The sequence below is a fragment of the Hemicordylus capensis genome, chromosome 1 (genome assembly GCF_027244095.1).
Source record: "Hemicordylus capensis ecotype Gifberg chromosome 1, rHemCap1.1.pri, whole genome shotgun sequence".
In the NCBI taxonomy this organism is placed as follows: Eukaryota; Metazoa; Chordata; class Lepidosauria; order Squamata; family Cordylidae; genus Hemicordylus; species Hemicordylus capensis.
Genome location: NC_069657.1, coordinates 454,119,129 through 454,136,345, shown reverse-complemented (window position 1 = coordinate 454,136,345; position 17,217 = coordinate 454,119,129). Strand labels below are relative to the sequence as shown.

Below are 17,217 nucleotides of genomic sequence, written 5' to 3'. Positions count from 1 at the left end.
CCCCCACTATCAAGTCTGCTGACACTGATCTAGCTGTTTTGATTTTGCTGACATTTGTCATGGAACAAGGCTGTGGTTAGGAAGGAGCAGGACCAGATAACCTTGCAGAATTGGTAAATGGAACCTGCCACTATGCCCGTGCCTGTTAAATGTTTGGCTGGATTAGATTGCAAGAAGGATTTCTGCTTAGTGCACCTTCTCACAACCTCCAGTTTCTCAAGAAACGTACATCCTCATTTGGATCATTCTTGGTGTCAAATTTGGATTGTCTTGGATCAAAGTAGGCATGGGCTTTGATTATGGAGAAGGGCAGTAACTAAAATTGGTTTCCTATAACAGCAATGAGAAACGGCGCAGGGAGCAAGAGAACAAATACTTGGAAGAGCTGGCAGAGCTGCTTTCCGCCAATATTGGAGAAATTGACAGCCTGAGTGTCAAACCTGACAAATGCAAGATTCTGAAGAAAACTGTCGACCAGATCCAGCAGATGAAGAGACTCGAGCAAGGTAAATCTTCAAAGCTCTTGGGACTTCTGTTTTTTGAACATACAGTCAGAGGGAGTGGTTTGTAAACTGTGGGGCACACAGTCTTCCTAGGAAGGCACAAAAGAGCTGAAGCAGGAACATGTAGGAAGGGGTAGCGACCTCCCACCAGTCAAGACTTAAGTGTGTTGAATGACCCCTAGCAGAAGACCCATATTGATTGACAATGGACTGGGGCAGGAAGGAGGGTAACCAGGTTCTCAATGACTCATCATCATCCCAATCACATGTAAAGAGGAGAAAACTCGGGAGGAGCTACTGCCTTGTTCTAATGATCCTTCCTTTGTGTGCGGCTTGAGGAGGAAATCAGGCAGGTCTCTCTCCTGCCTCTTCCCCCTTACAAGTAAATATACAATCTGCAAGTCTGCAGAATATTTTTAGAAGTAAAACCATTCGAGCTTATTAGGGAAGAATGGGGATAATTGGAACATTTATCTGTAGATGAGTGTTAAATATGTTCTTGTAAGTGTATAGTGGGTTTCAAAAATGTGGTCAGGAAGCTTTCAAGAGCTTTTCTTAGCAAAAGAGTATACAGTCAACCCCTTTGACATTAGGTTATAGGAAAATATAAATACTACTTTTGTTACTGTTTGGTTTTCATCGTGGTTTGGAGGTTCTGATTATTTTGGTCACCTGCCTTTTTAACAAGAAGGTGGTTTGAATTCCTTGAATACTGTGCAGATTTTTGAATAACATTTAATATGCAATTATTTTTTACTGTATAGATTGTTTAATGTTATGCAGTGCATTTGGACTACAGGTTGCTAAATTATTGTTGTCTTGAATCTGTCTTACAATTGCCTCTGAGTAAGAGATATTCTGTTCTAGCTGAAATGCATCAGGCACAAGCACATTATGTTGGAGCATTTTATAAAAGCCCCACTTTTTCCTGGCACCTTGCGGTTTGCCGGTTTTTCTTGGAAGGTACCTAACCCTCCCCTCATTGCTTACCTCCACCTTGCAAATGTTGAAGGCTGTGCAGAGAAACAGTAAAGTCCTCACACAGCAGAGTATGCTCTGGTGGTAAAGAAGTTCAGGATTATCTGGAGACATTAGGTTGAGTCTTAATAAATCTTTATTCTGAAAACCAAAACATCTCATATAGAGAGAGCCATTGCGCAACATACACAAGCAAAATCTTGCACTAGCAAAATCTCATCATGTCTCTAGTGGCCAGACGAGGTTCCTGCGGGTGCTAAGAGCAATGCTTTAGAATTCTCACTTCTCACACCAATGCCTCCCCGCTCCACAGATGTTTTTAAAAGGAGATTGTGTTTTGTAGGGGTGTCAATAGGTTCAACAAGGGTTCCCTCTCGCCTCCTGAATCCCTTCTACAGATGACACTCTTGGCCTTGCATTCATTTTTTAAAAATATGTTTGTTTATTGAGAAAATAAAAAGTAACATGATTGCATTATCATCTCTTGAACTTCCAGCAGTTACATGTGACATATTACGTTCAAATGTCTTCTGCAAATGGACAGTTGTGGGAAAAGGCATTCGCCAAGCTAAAGCGTGACTCCACCCTGTCACTGTGCTCCTGGGACTCAGTTTAGGATGCTGATGTTCCACTGTGTTTCTAAGAGGTCTGTGAAAAATTGCCTGTGTTCTTGCAACTTGAACATGAAGTTGTGAGAAGAGAGAACTTTCAGGGGTGCTCTCCCATGCTGCGGACAGCTCCTCCGTATTCCTGTGTGTAGGGCAGGCTGAGAGAGTGTGACAAGGAGTCACACATTTGATAAACAAATTCTGGGCCACTTTACACATTACATATTCAGGGGCGGACTTGAAACCTTAGGCAAAATGGAACAAATGCATTATCATACACACACCCTGGTCACCTGTCTCTGATTATCAGCAGCTCCCAGTTGAGTGCATACAGGATGGCGAACCCAGGTGTGTTGTGTGAAATGGCAGAAGTATGTCATCTTCCAGAATCACCTGAGCTTTTCATTCAAGGTTTGGATGCTTAAAACTGCATTGGATAAAGAAGTTGTTGTTTTTTAAAGTGGCATTTAATGTAACTTAAACCTTTTAAAAAATGCTTTCAGTTAGCCAAACTCCCATTTTCCATGTACGTCTTAATAACAAGATCACCTGTTTTTATCTACACTATTCACATAAGCAAGTATGAGGAAGAAGCTTGCTGTCCTGGGAATTAAGTTGCTGAAGGTGTCTCTGTGGTTGTGATGGATTTCCTCCAGGCCACATTTTGTTTTGTTTTGTTCCCATGACTATAAACAGCGCATAAATTAGTTCTGGACATGCAAATTTGGGGTATAGCTTAAAGACTAGAATCCTTTCTTCTGTCAGGGCTTATTTATACTGACCAAGAACTGTAGTGCTGATATCCAACAGATTCACCTCCCAGGATGTCTGGACTCAGGTCATTATTATTTCTTGTTTACACTGTCAGACAGGTGTTATTGACTGGTTTGTTTTATCCAGACATCGAGTCCTTCCCAAGGACTTGGGATGGCTGAATTTTATTGTCAATTGTTATAGATATCATCGCAGAATATAGGCTGTTCCCAGTAAAGCTGCTTTTTGTAACTGGCTGATGGTGATTTCTGTGAGCCCTATGGTGTGGAGGTGCTCTTCAAGGTCTTTTGGAACTGCACCCAGGGTGCCAATTACCACTGGGATTATTTTGGCCTTTTTCTGCCACAGCCTTTCAATTTCAGTTTGTAGATCTTTGTATTTGGTGATTTTTTCTATTTCTTTTTCTTCTGTTCTGCTATCCCCTGGTATTGCTATGTCGATTATTTTAACTTGTTTTTCTTTCTTCTCGACTACAGTTATATGTGGTGTATTGTGTGGCAGATGTTTGTCTGTTTGTAGTTGGAAGTCCCATAATATTTTTATATCTTCATTTTCTTCAACTTTTTCAATGTTATGGTCCCACCAATTCTTGGCTACAGGTAGCTTGTATTTTTTGCAGATGTTCCAGTGTATCATCCCTGCTACCTTGTCATGCCTTTGTTTGTAGTCAGTCTGTGCGATCTTTTGACAACAGCTGATTAGGTGGTCCACAGTTTCATCTGCTTCTTTACAAAGGCGGCACTTGCTGTTTGTTGTGGATTTTTCTGCTTTTGCTCTTATTGCATTTGTTCTTAGTGCCTGTTCTTGTGCAGCCAGTATTAAACCCTCTGTTTCTTTCTTCAAGTTGCCATTCTTAAGCCATTGCCAGGTCTTGGTGATGTCTGATTTTCCACTTATATTGTGCAAATATTGACCATGCAGGGGCTTATTTTTCCATTTTCCTGCTCGGTTCTTGACTTGTTCTTTCTTGTAGGCCTGCTTTGTTTCATTGGTGTTGAATAGTTTCGTGTTATTGACCATCTGAAGTGCATCTTCTTCACTGTCCTTGATATATTCTTCAAGGCCTCTTTTCTCCTCCTCTACCATTTGATGGACTTGCAGCATTCCTCTTCCACCTGAGCTGCGAGGGAGGTATAGCCTATCGACATCACTGCGGGGGTGCAGAGCATGATTGATGGTCATGATTTTCCTGGTCTTACGATCTAGCGTCTCTAGCTCTGCCTGAGTCCAGTCTATTATTCCTGCAGCGTATCTGATAACAGGTATAGCCCAGGTGTTTATGGCTTGTATGGTGTTCCCGCCATTGAGTTTGGACTTGAGGATTTTTCTAACTCTCCTGATAATAATAATAATAATTCACTTCCAATTTTTCTTTTGACTGCAGTGTGTGCGATGTTATCAGCCTGGAGAATGCCCAAGTATTTGTAAGGTTCTTTCTCTTCCAGGTTCTTGATCTTGCTTCCATTGGGTAGTTCTATTCCTTCTGTTTTTGTTATTTTTCCTCTTTTCATTATTAATGCAGCACACTTGTCTCGTCCAAACTCCATTGCTATATCGCTACTGAATATACGGACAGTGTTTAGCAGTGATTCGATTTCTGACTGGGACTTTCCATACAACTTCAGATCGTCCCTGTACAGCAGATGGCTGATTTGACTTGATGTTTTAGATGTTTGGTATCCGAGGCCTGTTTTGTTGAGTATTTGTGAAAGTGGGGTCATGGCGATTACAAACAACAGAGGGGATAGTGAGTCCCCTTGGAAAATGCCTCTTCTAATGCTAACCTGTCCAAGTGTCTCGCCATTGATTGTTAACTGTGTACTCCACATGCTCATGGCTTTTTTTATAAATATCTGAATGTTTTTGCTGACACCAGTTATTTCTAAACATTTTAGTATCCATGTGTGAGGCAATTAATTGAAGGCTTTCTTGTAGTCAATCCATGCAACACTTAGATTGGTTTTTCTTCTCTTGCAGTTTTCTAAAATCATTTTGTCAATCAGCAGCTGGACTTTTGTGCCTCTGGTGTTTGGGCAATTTCCTTTCTGTTCAACTAGAAGCTGTTTGTTAGTTAATAAGTGTTGCATCACTTCATCTGCTATTATTCCAGTTAATAATTTGAACATGGTTGGCAGGCAGGTTATCGGTCTATAATTACTTGGAACTGCACCTTTGGCTGGGTCTTTCATGATGAGATGAGTTTTCCCAGTTGTTAGCCATTGTTCAATATCACCTCCTTGCAAAATGTGATTGAACTGTTTTGATAGTTGTTTATGAAGGCTTGTTAGGTGTTTAAGCCAAAAGCCATGCAGTTCATTGTCGCCTGGTGCAGTCCAATTTTTAATTTTCTTTGCTCTTTCACATTAATTCTGGTGGTGCTATTAGATCTTGCATTTGCTGGTTACATTTTTCGACCTCTTTCATCCAGCCTGCTTTTTTATTATAATCTATTGGATTGTCCCATAATTTCCGCCAGAATTGCACTGTTTCTTCTTTATTTGGTGTTTCTAAGTTTCTTGCAGTTTCTCCTTCTATGCTTTGGTAGAAACGTCTCTGATTCGACTGGAATTGGAGATTCTGCCTGTGTTGTGTGATTCTGGCTTCATGCCTGCTAATCTTCTTTGACAATGCTGTTATTTGCTGCTTTATTATTTCCAGGACTTCTCTAATTTTCCTTGAATCACCGAGCTCTTGTGTTGTTATTGTTGCTGCACTGTACATTAGTTGGTTTGTTTCTTGCAAATTATTGGTTGTTATTTCTGCAAATGCAGCATTGACATCTTTTAATGCCTGAGTAAGTTGTTTTTTGGCAACTGTTTTTAGAGCTGGAAGTCGAACCCTGGTGGTTGTTTGGTTCATGTACTCAGTTATTGTTTGCTTTAGTTCTTGTTGCTTTTCTGTTAAATAGCATTTGGGTTTTTGAGGTGAAGGCAAAGGGGAGGTTGCCTGGTTTTGATTTTGAAACAGTTCAGCAACAGTAGCATCCTCTATTTCCAACACCTCCTCCACCTGCGCCTGAGCAACTGCTTCAGTTGGTGGTAATTCTTCTTCCATATCTTGAGCCTGTGTTGCTCTTTGCAGTTCTTCCAGCTCAACTCCTGTGAATACTTTATTTCTTATTATGAATCTTCTCTGGTCTGCTAGCCTTTGTTCTGTTGTTTCTGTATCTGGATGCTTCTCTTTCCAAATTTGGTACATTCTTTTTAAATAACCTCTTCTAGTTGGACTAGACTTGTAGTAGTAGTAATAATAATAATAATAATAATAATAATAATAATTCAATTTCAATAGCAGATCATTTCCTTGTTGGCATTTTTCGTATATTTTTTTCGGTTAAGCGATGTTTTTTACAGTAACTTTGCTGTCTTCAGCCCTGGTCCTCAACTGAAGATCCTGAGTCCTGTTGCCCACTTGCCACCAGATGTCCAGGGACTCCAGCACCTGGCGCGGTCCTTGTTGACCCGGGCGACGACCGATCCAGTATAGATTTATTAAAGTTACGTCTCACCATATTGTTGATGGGATGTCTGGACTCACATCATCATCATCATCATCATCATCATTATTATTTTACATTTTATATCCCGCTCTTCCTCCAAGGAGCCCAGAGCAGTGTACTACATACTTGAGTTTCTCCTCACAACAACCCTGTGAAGTAGGTTAGGCTGAGAGAGAAGTGACTGGCCCAGAGTCACCCAGCAAGTCTCATGGCTGAATGGGGATTTGAACTCGGGTTTCCCCGGTCCTAGTCCAGCACTCTAACCACTATACCACGCTGGCTCATTGGCACTGCCTGTCCAAGGTGTCTCTCATTGGGGTGACCAGGATGTTGATGGTAATCCTTATGGCTGTGTTGTGCCCGCACCAGCTGAAGCAAAGGGAAGGCTAACACAGGCCTAGAGCAGGAAGATCTCAAAGGCAGAAACACAACTGATGGTTGTGGGAACAGCTGAGGTTGCTGCTCTGGGGTTTAGCAGCCAGTAACTGAAACGCAAGGGACCCAGTCTCTAGTCTTGTCCTATGCTGGACTCTGGGACCGGGTCAGGTGGGTTCCTGACAGACAGTCCCTTATGACAGCTCCTTAAGATGGGCCAGGACTGTCCAATACTATAGACAGTGGGCCAAGGCTGAGAGCAAGTGGCTTGCTAAAGCCCCCTTTGAATTCCCAGCTGAGTTAAGAGTTGAACTGTCAGCCTCACAGATCACAGCTCATTCTCTTAGCCTCTATGCCATAACCAGTTTTATGGCATCATAGAGTTGGAAAGTACCAGCAACCATGTGGTTCTGCATCCAGAGGCAAGACCACTTGTGGTCCACCCACCAGCCTTCAGTAGGTCAGACTGTGTGAACCCAGACCTGAACAAGGGTGTGGACTGCTGGAAAAAGCCTGGAGAGCAAATGAGTGGTATCAGTTGCAGCTCTTTTGGAAGTCAAAAGGCGATGTCATTCTCCTGTTGGCTGGCCAGTTGACGAAGATTCTGCTGAGCATCCCAAGGAAATCTTCCGAGCTGGTTAGACATCAAACATCAAGGAGCCTGGAGGGTAGGCTCATTACTAGGAGCCTATTTTAGCAAGAGGCACTTAAAATCACCTCTGTATTTTTTGCATCTGTAACAAGCAATGTGCAGATGTTAATGTTTTCTCAGTGTTGCACCTGTTGCATCCCTGGAGGGAGAGTCCACATTCTGTGCTTGTCTTTTGGCCCAAAAGGAGATTTTTGGTGATCAGTAATGCACATTTGTCTGTGTCCGTTCATAAGAACAGAACAAAATATCCATCTTTTTCTTTGTAAATAGCCACACTCTGAATTATTATTACTGGAAATTAAATGGCTGTTTTCCATGTTAAAAGCCACATTATTCCTCTTCCAGGTTAAATATAAATGTGCCGGAAACAAAATGTGTTTTGTTACTTGTGAAAGAATCCTAAGATTCTAGCTATCGATATTCAGCACTTCCTTCTACTCTATATTGTAGAGAGTTCACTAATTATTTTTAACAAGTATGTAGCTATATAGCTTTTGACATTTTCTATAAATACTTGCCCACAACATTTTGGAAATCTAGCTCAAGCAAGGCTGTGAACATGAAGGGTTTTAAGTCCACTTTCTGGCCTCTCCAGTTAAAAGATCTCAGGTAACAGGGCTGAGAAAGACCTCTCTTTGCCTAAAATCTTGAAGAGCTGCCTGCTCCTCAGCATGGACAACACTGAGCTTGCCGGATGGCAGCTTTGACTCTCCAGCTGTTATTGAACTACAGCTCCCATCATCCCCAGCCACACTAAATACACACAGGTGTGGGGCAGAGCTTAGGGATGGAGCACGTGCATTGCATGCAGAAGGCTGCAAGCTGAGTGCCTGGAATCTCCCTGTTAATATGCGATTTCTGGCAGCAGAGTTAGGGAAACCTCTCCCTGAGAGAGACCTTGGAAAGCCACTGCCAGTCAATACCCGTCCAGATGGCCTGGTGGAGTGATTCTCTATTAGGCGGCAGCTTTTGAACATTAAGTTATAATCTGCTGTTAATGGTATCAGGTAATGAAGTCTTTCAACTGCTGTCATTGCAAGGCTATGTCACTGCCAAGTTTCACAAAGTTCTTCTTTGGCTTGATGAGGCTTGCATATGAGACAGAGAAACTTTGGAACATTTTTGATTAAGCAATGTAAACTTGTAAGCTTTTTCTAAGTCTTCTCCTAGGGCATCGAAGTAAATTCTGCCTTTTCCTCTGTAACTGTAGGGGATAATGATACTTACATAATAGAATATTTGGGAAAAGACTGAAACAGTCTTGGTTCTCTCTGTTTTCCACAGCTGTTCAGACTAGACCAGTCCATAATATCAGGATGCTAGTTAGAGATGAAAAAGCTCTTTTCTTTCACTGCCTGTGTTCCTGTAGTCACAAGTATCCTCGTTAAAACGTTAATCAGGATCAGCAAGCCCCACAGAGCTGATTGTGAGAATGCAGAATTTCAGGGCAATCCTGCTCAAACTGCTCCAATTAACCAGGATATATAACTATCCTAGTTATCTGTCCTGGTTAAATGCTGGTTACCCAGAGTGGTTTGACCAGGATTACCCTGAGATTTTGCATTCTCACAATCAGCTCTGCAGAGCTTGCTGATCCTAACCACCACTCTGTGGGTGTTGATGTTTCTCTAGAAACGTGAGATCCATGCACCATTTTAAGCTGTATATGGAGGCTCGATTGGTATGGATATCTGTAACTTGCTATTATTTTAGGAGTGATGACTGCAGAACACAAATGCCTTATAGCAGTGATGGGGACAGGGTGGTTTGGAAGCCTCTGCTGAGAGCTGAATGGCATCAGATTCCATCCACTGCATAAATGGGATCATCTGAAGGTGGCTTCCTAGCTGGCCAGAGCTCAGGAGGCTCCCTGCTTCCTGGCATTTGAGCAGTCATTGGTTTTCTTGGCAGTGCATAGCTGAACATTAACTAGGACAAGTGCTACTTCAATGCGTGGTTCCTTGAGCTTTGCTCTCAGTTACCAGCTTATCTGCTTCTGCTGACCATGTTGTTTTTGGGCACGGAGAAAACACCACCCTTTCATTTTCTCTCCATTTATCTCTGGACCATTAGGCATGAGAAGATAGCATACTACAAGTTTCCAAAACCAGTGCCTTTGTGCTAGAGTCAGTGATGCTCTCTGAGCTTCTGCCTTTGTGTAGAGTGTTATGATGTTTGTGTCTGGCTTCCAGGATTTTTTTGTTGTGGGAAACAGAAAATGCTTTCAAGCCATTTGTGCAGTAGGTTTTCAGGCCTGTCTTGTTAGTGGTCTCTGTTATACCTAATGAGGTATAAGTGACCTGTTAGCACATGCGAAGCGGGATCCATCTCGCCCAGTCTTGTCTACTCTGACTGGCAGCAGCTCTCCAAGGTCTTGGGCAGAGAGAGAGGCTTTCCCATCATCTCCTACCTGATCCTTTTGACTGGAGGCAGCTGGGCTCTTCTGCATGCAAAGTGTTTGCTCTTCCTCTGGGCTGTGGTCCCTCTCCTGTCTGCCACAGGTGGCTTTAGCTGAGGATCTGGAAAGGCAAATGTTAGTCTTGGTGGGCGAGTGTCCAGGTGAAGGGCCAGTCAGGGGCGTAGCTGGGGAGAGGGGGCCCGTGTTCATCCCTCTCTCTGGCGGCCCCCCAGAGTGAGGGAGATAATGAAGAAAATAGGGAGGGATGGAGCTGGAGGGCCCTCAGGAGCTGGGGGCCCGTATTCTTTGAACCCTTTCTCTCAGTTATAGCTTTGCCCCTGGGGCCAGTGCCTCTTCCTCCCAGCCCCTTTGCAGTAATCTGCTCAAAAGGCAAAGGCTGTGAAGCCAAGAACTTGTGACTCAGCAGCATCCATCCACGCCCACTCCTGTGTCATGATTTGGGGGCAGTGGGGGAGGGGGAGAAGATTTTTGTTTTAAAGCCCAGATTTATTTAAGAATTTCACAGGAATTTAGCAGATGTGATTGCTTACTGGGGGCACTCTGGGTGTGGTCAGAAGCATTCCCTTACTTGAAAACAGAGACTGGCAGCGGCTTCTCCAAGGCTGCAGGCAGGAATCTCTCTCTCAGCCCTCTCTTGGAGATGCTGCCAGGGAGGGAACTTGGAACCTAGATACTCTTCCCAGGGTGGCTCCATCCCCTGAAGGGAATCCCTCGCAGTGCTCACACATCAAGTCTCCCATTCATATGCAACCAGGGTGGACCCTGCTTAGCTAAGGGGACAAGTCATGCTTGCTCCCACCAGACCAGCTCTCTTCTCTAACTTCCTTAGGAAGAGTCTAAAGGGCTGGTTCCCTGGCACAGAGAGTGCTAATTGGAGCTCTCTGCAAACAGCAAAGTTGTGGAACAGCAGGTGGAAGTGAGCAGTGAATGGAAACGATCCACAGCTAAGCTGTCTCTGGCCAAGTCTTCACTCAGGGCAGTTCCTCCTGTTGACGGATTTCTAAGCTTGCCTCTCCTGAAGATGTGAGAGGCCAGCTCTTCCTCGCCACCCTGAGCATCTCATTTGTTTCTCCCTGTCAAGAGGAGCCCCAGAGCACAGAGGAAGCCTTCTGAATCCGCCCCGCCTGTCCATAGATTAGCCGGCTAGGGGGCCCTCCTTTGCCCCCTTTGGCGCACTGGGCTGCTGTTGTTTAAAAGCATCAAGCGAATGCTTTGAGAGCTGGAGCCCTTCCAGGCCTAGTAATGTACAGTTGGCAGGACATGCTGTTTGCGGCTGTGGCAGCAGCCTGGAGATCATCTGCCAAGGCAGCCAGAGACGCAGCAAAGGAAGAGGCCAGGCAGTCAATTTTTCAGCACTTCACCATCCCAAAAAAATTGCAGGATGATTTTTGAGCCAGTCCTGCACTCTGAATGCTGCTTTTCAAGCACTTGATGCCCAGGAGCGAGAGACAGGAAGAAAAGCTCTCTCGATGAAGTCACCATTTGTTGGGTTTTGTTACAAGTAGATGAGGAAGAAGGATTAAATTAAATCCCTACTTCTCGAGGAAAGTAATGTTAACTTGCCGTTGAACAGTTGGTATAAGACCATTGGAGTGCTTTGCTGGTCCAGGCCAAGATTGGTCTAGTCTGCCATTCTGTTTCCACTGGCAGTCAGGTAGATGCCTTTGGGGTGCTCATGAGCAGGCACAAACATGATGACCTTCCTCTGTTGTGGGTCCCAGCATCTGGCATTCAGAGGTAGACTATCTCAGAGCATGGAGGTTCCATTTAGCTATTATGGCTGGTAGCTGCCACAGGACTCCAAGAGTGGGCAGGCACGCGGATATATAATCTGTAATCAAATGCCACTTTAGGGAAGTGAAATCCAAAAGAGACTGTGAGGAGCTCCAAAAGGATCTCTAAACTGGGGGAGTGGGCAACAAGATGGCAAATTCCATTCAATGTTAACAAGTGTAAAGTGATGCATATTGGGGCAAAAAAACCCAACTTCACATATACACTGATGGGTTCTGAGCTGTCGGTAACTGACCAGGAGAGGGATCTTGGGGTTGTGGTGGACAGCTCATTGAAAGTGTTGACTCAATGTGCGGCAGCTGTGAAAAAGGCCAATTCCATGCTAGGGATCATTAAGAAGGAGTTTGAAAATAAAACGGCTAATAATATAATGCCCTCATACAAAACTATGGTGCAGCCACATTTGGAGTACTGCATACAGTTTGGTAACCATATCTGAAGAAGGACATTGTAGAACTGGAAAAGGTGGAGAAGAGGGCAACCAAGATGATCAGGGGCCTGGAGCACCTTCCTTACGAGGCAAGGTTTCAACACCTGGGGCTTTTTTTTCCCTTCCCCCCCCCCCTTTTTTTTTGCATTTTAAATTTTTCTTGGCTTTTACAATAGCTTTACATTCAAATTACATTCATTCATTTAATTAAGTAAATATTGACTTCCTGCTTACCTATCTGTGCGGTTCACGTTAACTATACATATAAACCATTGCTATAACAATTCAAAACATAGATACTCCACATTACAACTCGATTTTACCCAACCCAACCTGCTGTTATTACTGTATTTCAAACCCTGCTGAAAAGTCCATATTAGAAAAATAGTTCTTTAAGTAAAGTAAAAATTGTTCCCAATCTTCTTTGAAAGATTCCAAATTTTCATCCCTTATAAGTGCTGTAAGCTTTGCCATCTCAGCATATTCTAAACTTTTTATCAACCAGTCTTCTTTTGAGTGCATTTTAGTGTCTGTCCATTTCTGCGCATATAGTATCCTAGCTGCCATGGTAGCATACATAAAAAATGTTAAATTTCTTCTGGAAAACTCTCCTTGGGTTATTCCCAGCAGGAAGGATTCTCGCCTCTTAGGAAATGTCATTTAAAAAATTTTCTTCAACTCATATCATATCCCAAAATGCCTTTGCCTTCTCACGTGACCACCACATATGGAAAAGCGTTCCTTCACATTGTCCACATTTCCAACATTTGTTTGAAACATTTTTATACATTAATGCTAATTTTTTCGATGTCAGATACCACCTATACATCATCTTATAATAATTTTCTTTTAAAGTATAACTTGCGGTAAACTTTAAATCAGTTTTCCATAATTTTTCCCAAGCAGCCATATCTATATTATGACCCACATCTTGAGCCATTTTATCATAGTCGTTTAAACTGCTTCATCTCTTGTCTCCTCCAAAAGCAACAACTTATACATCTTAGAGACTAATCTTTCGTCATTTTTACACAACTCCTTCTTGAATCTCTACATTTGATCCACAAATCCAACTTTAAGATCCTTTTTATAAATTTCATTTAGCTGATGATACTAAAACCAATTACTAACCAAATTTTGTAATGCCTGGGGCTTTTTAGTTTAGAAAAAAGATGACTACAGGGAGACATGATAGAGATCTATAAAATTATCCTTGGTGTGGAGAAGATTGATAGAGACAATTTTTCTTCCTCTTGCATAGCACTGGAACCAAGGGTCGTCCATTTGAACTGATTGCCAAGAAATTTAGGACTGACGGAAGGAAGTACTTTTTCACGCAACCTATAATCAACGCATGGCATTCTCTGCCACAAGATGTGGTGACAGCCAGCAGCCTGGGTGGCTTCAAGAGGGGTAATTCGTGGAGGACAAGGTCTATCAGTGGCTACTAGTCTGAGGGCTAAAGGGCACCTCCAGCCTCAGAGGTGAGATGCCTCTGAATACCAGTTGCAGGGGAGTAGCAGTAAGAGAGAGGGCATGCCCTCACCTCCTGCTTGTGGGCTTCCCAGAGGCATCTGGTGGGCCACTGTATGAAACAGGATGCTGGAATATATGGGCCTTGATCCAGCAGGAATTTTCTTATGTTCTTATGTCATACCTCCCTGAGACGGTCCTCCCTTACATGCCAGTGGGCTTGTTAGGGAAAAGGGGAAGAAGAGAAAATGTCAAAAGGAAAGCTTTGTGTTCTAAAGACACTCTCTAGAGCAGATATTCTCTGCCCTAGTGGCCTTTGGTCGGGGATTATGGGAGTTGAAGTCCAATAACATCTGGGGACCCAATGTTGAGAATTGCTGTTCTAGAGTATCCCTTTCTCTTTACATCTTCTCTTCCACTCCATCCCCCTTCTCATAACAAGCCCAGTGGTATTAGGGAGAACAGTCTCAGGGAGGTAAAGGTCCTAGATCAACAGCTGGCCCTATCCACCCCCAGCACAGTACCTCCAGTGACTGTTACTGTTGTCTCTCTTATGTTTCTATTTAGATTGTGAGCCCTTTGTGGACAGGGATTCTTTCTTTCTTTCTTATTTATTTATTTATTTCTCTCTCTCTCTCTCTCTCTCTCTCTCTCTCTCTGTAAACCACTTTGGAAACTTTTGTTGAAAAGCAGTATATAAGTTGTTGTGGATTTATAGTCATATAGATCAGGCTGCTGCTGGGAACCAGTCAAGTTGACTGAGTGCAGATGGCACTTGCCTGAGTAAGACTCCTCCATGCTGGAGTGTGCATTTTGAAGAAAAGTGCCACTTTGTTGATTCGCGTATCAAATTGGTGTGGTGTCTGCTCTTTGGCACGGTGTCAGCTTTCTGCCATTGAGGACCTTGGAAATGTGTTGCGCAATAGACCCAAAGAATTACAGGTCAAAGAGTGTGTTGCTCAGCCAGAATATTTTTGACAAATCTTGTGTGGGGTCCCCACCCTCTAGGTGTGTCGTGCCCACTGGGTTCCCACCACTGGCCCACATATCAGTGGCTGGAATGCGCAGAAGCAGCCCTCCCTCCAAGCAGTGGCCCTTCCCTCATTGCGCTTGTGCAGGAGAGCAGGCCAGTGGGATGGTGCTCATGTTAACTAGTGTGGTGGGTGGAGGTGCCATTTGGATTTTCCACCTAGGCAACAGAAGTTGTCTTTGCTGGCCCTGGGAATGCCCAGTTCCAAACCTCAAAGATGAGAAACCACCTTGTTAACCAGTTTCTGTCACGATTCCTCCCTGCATTGAATAGGGTGGATGTGTGCATCTCAGCATATATTTGCGGCTTCTTCTCCTCCCCTCTGTTCATGGGAGAGGCCCAGAGGTGATCTTGCCCAGCCTCCAGCCCGAAGGCAGCATTCGCCTGCTATCTCCCATATGGATTAATCCACATCCTCCTAATTAAAGTGGGCCACTGTTTGATTTAATTAAATTTCTAGGACTATTGACAAATTTAAAATCAATCAAATAAAACCAGGCTGAAACAATACACACTGAAATCCTAACCCCTGTAAAAGCTTAACCTTGGCCACTGAATGCCAAGAAGATGACAAAATTGCACCAGTCAGGTTTATAAGACTTGCCCTGCAGGTCCAGACCAAAGGGTCCTCCTGGGCCAACATCCTGTTTCCCAAGGTGGCCTCCAGAGGCTTCTGGGAAGTCCCATGAAGGCCAGGAAAGCAACAGCTTTTGCCTCATGTTTGTCCCCTGCACTCCATGTTCTTTAATATACTATGTAGTCTCAGAGCCTAAGTAATCACAACGGCGACCTTCTGCCTGTCTCCAAGACCCCTTTACAGCTACCTCCCTCTGCTTATCTTCTGATCCATGGGGAATAAAATCCTGTGTGTCTTTTCAGGTGGCTATGAACCCGTTGTCTAATGCAGTGTTCCCTCTAACAAGAATTCTCAGATGTTGACTATAACTCCCATAATCCCCAGCTCAAGGCCATTGCAGCTGGGAATGCTGGGAGTTGTAGTGAACAACATCTGGGGATCCCTGTTAGAGGGAACACAGGTCTCGTGTCTAGAGCAGGCATGCTCAACTTAGGACCCTCCCAGCTGTTTTTGAACTACAGCAGCCATAATCCCCAGTCACAGTGGCCAATAGCCAGAGGTTATGGGAATTGTAGGCCAACATCTGCAGGAGGACCAAAATTGAGCATCCCTGGTCTAGAGCAACGCTTTCTCTTGCTGATTTTGCTTGGCTGCCTTCCTGTCTCTTTCCTCTGGTTTTTACCTTCAGCTCTTCAAGCTGGCCCCTCAGAAACCTGTTTCCCATTGCATTGTATATAAAGAAGATACTTAAATATAGAACATCTCTAGGCTTTCGCCCAACAACACCCCCCACACACACACACACAAACAGATGCTCATGTTGTCTCTGAAAACCAGCATGGGTTTTCCAGCAGTAACTGAACCCCCAACAGCCATGGGTCATGTGTGTACCCTACAGAGTGAGAGTGTATCCACCAGAGTCCCAGCAGTACATTCTTAGCGCATATGTGCCCAGCGTTAAATCAACTGTTCCCCTTTGCTGCCTTTGGAGGAAATGTGTGTGTGGGGGGGGTCATTGTTCTGCAGCCAGCCAGCTACTTTGCATGCAGAAGGCCTGTGTTTGGTTCCCGGCATCTCCAGTTAAAAAGGATCTCAAGCAGCAGGGCTTGGAAATCCCCTGAACATGAGGTCCTGGAGTGCCACCTGCCAAACCGTCCTGGATTCAGTGGGCCAGTGGTCTGATGTGGCACAAGGCGACTCCTTATATATCCGGCATTATATATTCCTCCTTATATATTTTAGGAAGGCCTAAAAGCTTCTGAAAGAAGTAGGCATAAAAGAGAAATGCAGTGTTCGCACACACACGCCCCTATGTGGGGGGGACAGAGCAACCTTTGTAATTCTACTTTTCTTTACTTTTCTTTTTTAAAAGGAAAAAGCGGGGGAGGGAAACCCTCACTCTTGAACTAAGGATGTTTGAATATATCGGATTATTCATTTGGAAAGAATCAAATTTGGGCAGCCAGATAACATCTGACAATTACTTTTCACAGTTGTGGATTTGCATGCAGTTTGTTCAGCAGTGTTAATCCCATTTAAATTCTCTGCTGGAACACAACTGCTTTTGTTAAATTCTGGATTTCACACCTGATCGGTTTTTTGCCAGAGAGAGAGAAAGAGAGAGCACTCTGTGGAAGGAGGCTCTTTGCCTAAGAATGAGCTGAATTTGGAGCTTCAGATTATTCCCAGCTGTGTCTCTGTTCTGCTCAGTGCAGAATTCCCTGGTATTCAGGATAATAGTACATGTGAAAACACCAGTGTTCCCAACTCTGTGGTGTCCCCCCCCCCCGTAGCAAATAGAGGCAGGGCAGGGGACTTAACTCTTACTCTTTTCCTTGGTTCTCCCCTGCAACCCGCCCACCCAACGGCACACACACACACACACACACACACACACGTGCACACAAACTCTCTCTCTCTCTCTCTCTTTCTACTTTGGAACTTTCCTGCCCAAGTAGGCTTTGAAACCAGAACTTCAGCTGGGGAGGAACCTTTGCAGGGGGAAATCCCTGGATGGAGGGGAAGGGTTAAGCACTCTTCTGTCCACTTGCTGCTTTCCCCTTGCAAATGCCCTGCCCCTGTGTTCCCTTTGCTGTGGGCTTGGG

At 44.0% G+C, this 17,217-nt stretch overlaps 1 protein-coding gene across 4 annotated transcripts in view; it reads left to right on the top strand.

Moving 5' to 3' along the window:
• NCOA1 (nuclear receptor coactivator 1) overlaps positions 1-17,217 on the top strand; it is a 374,460-nt gene that overhangs the window by 264,764 nt on the left and 92,479 nt on the right. For all 4 annotated transcript variants that reach the window (XM_053249238.1, XM_053249225.1, XM_053249233.1 and 1 more), the window contains exon 3: positions 340-506. In XM_053249238.1, the coding sequence (XP_053105213.1) occupies positions 340-506 (167 nt within the window). The remainder of the gene's footprint in view (positions 1-339; positions 507-17,217) is intronic.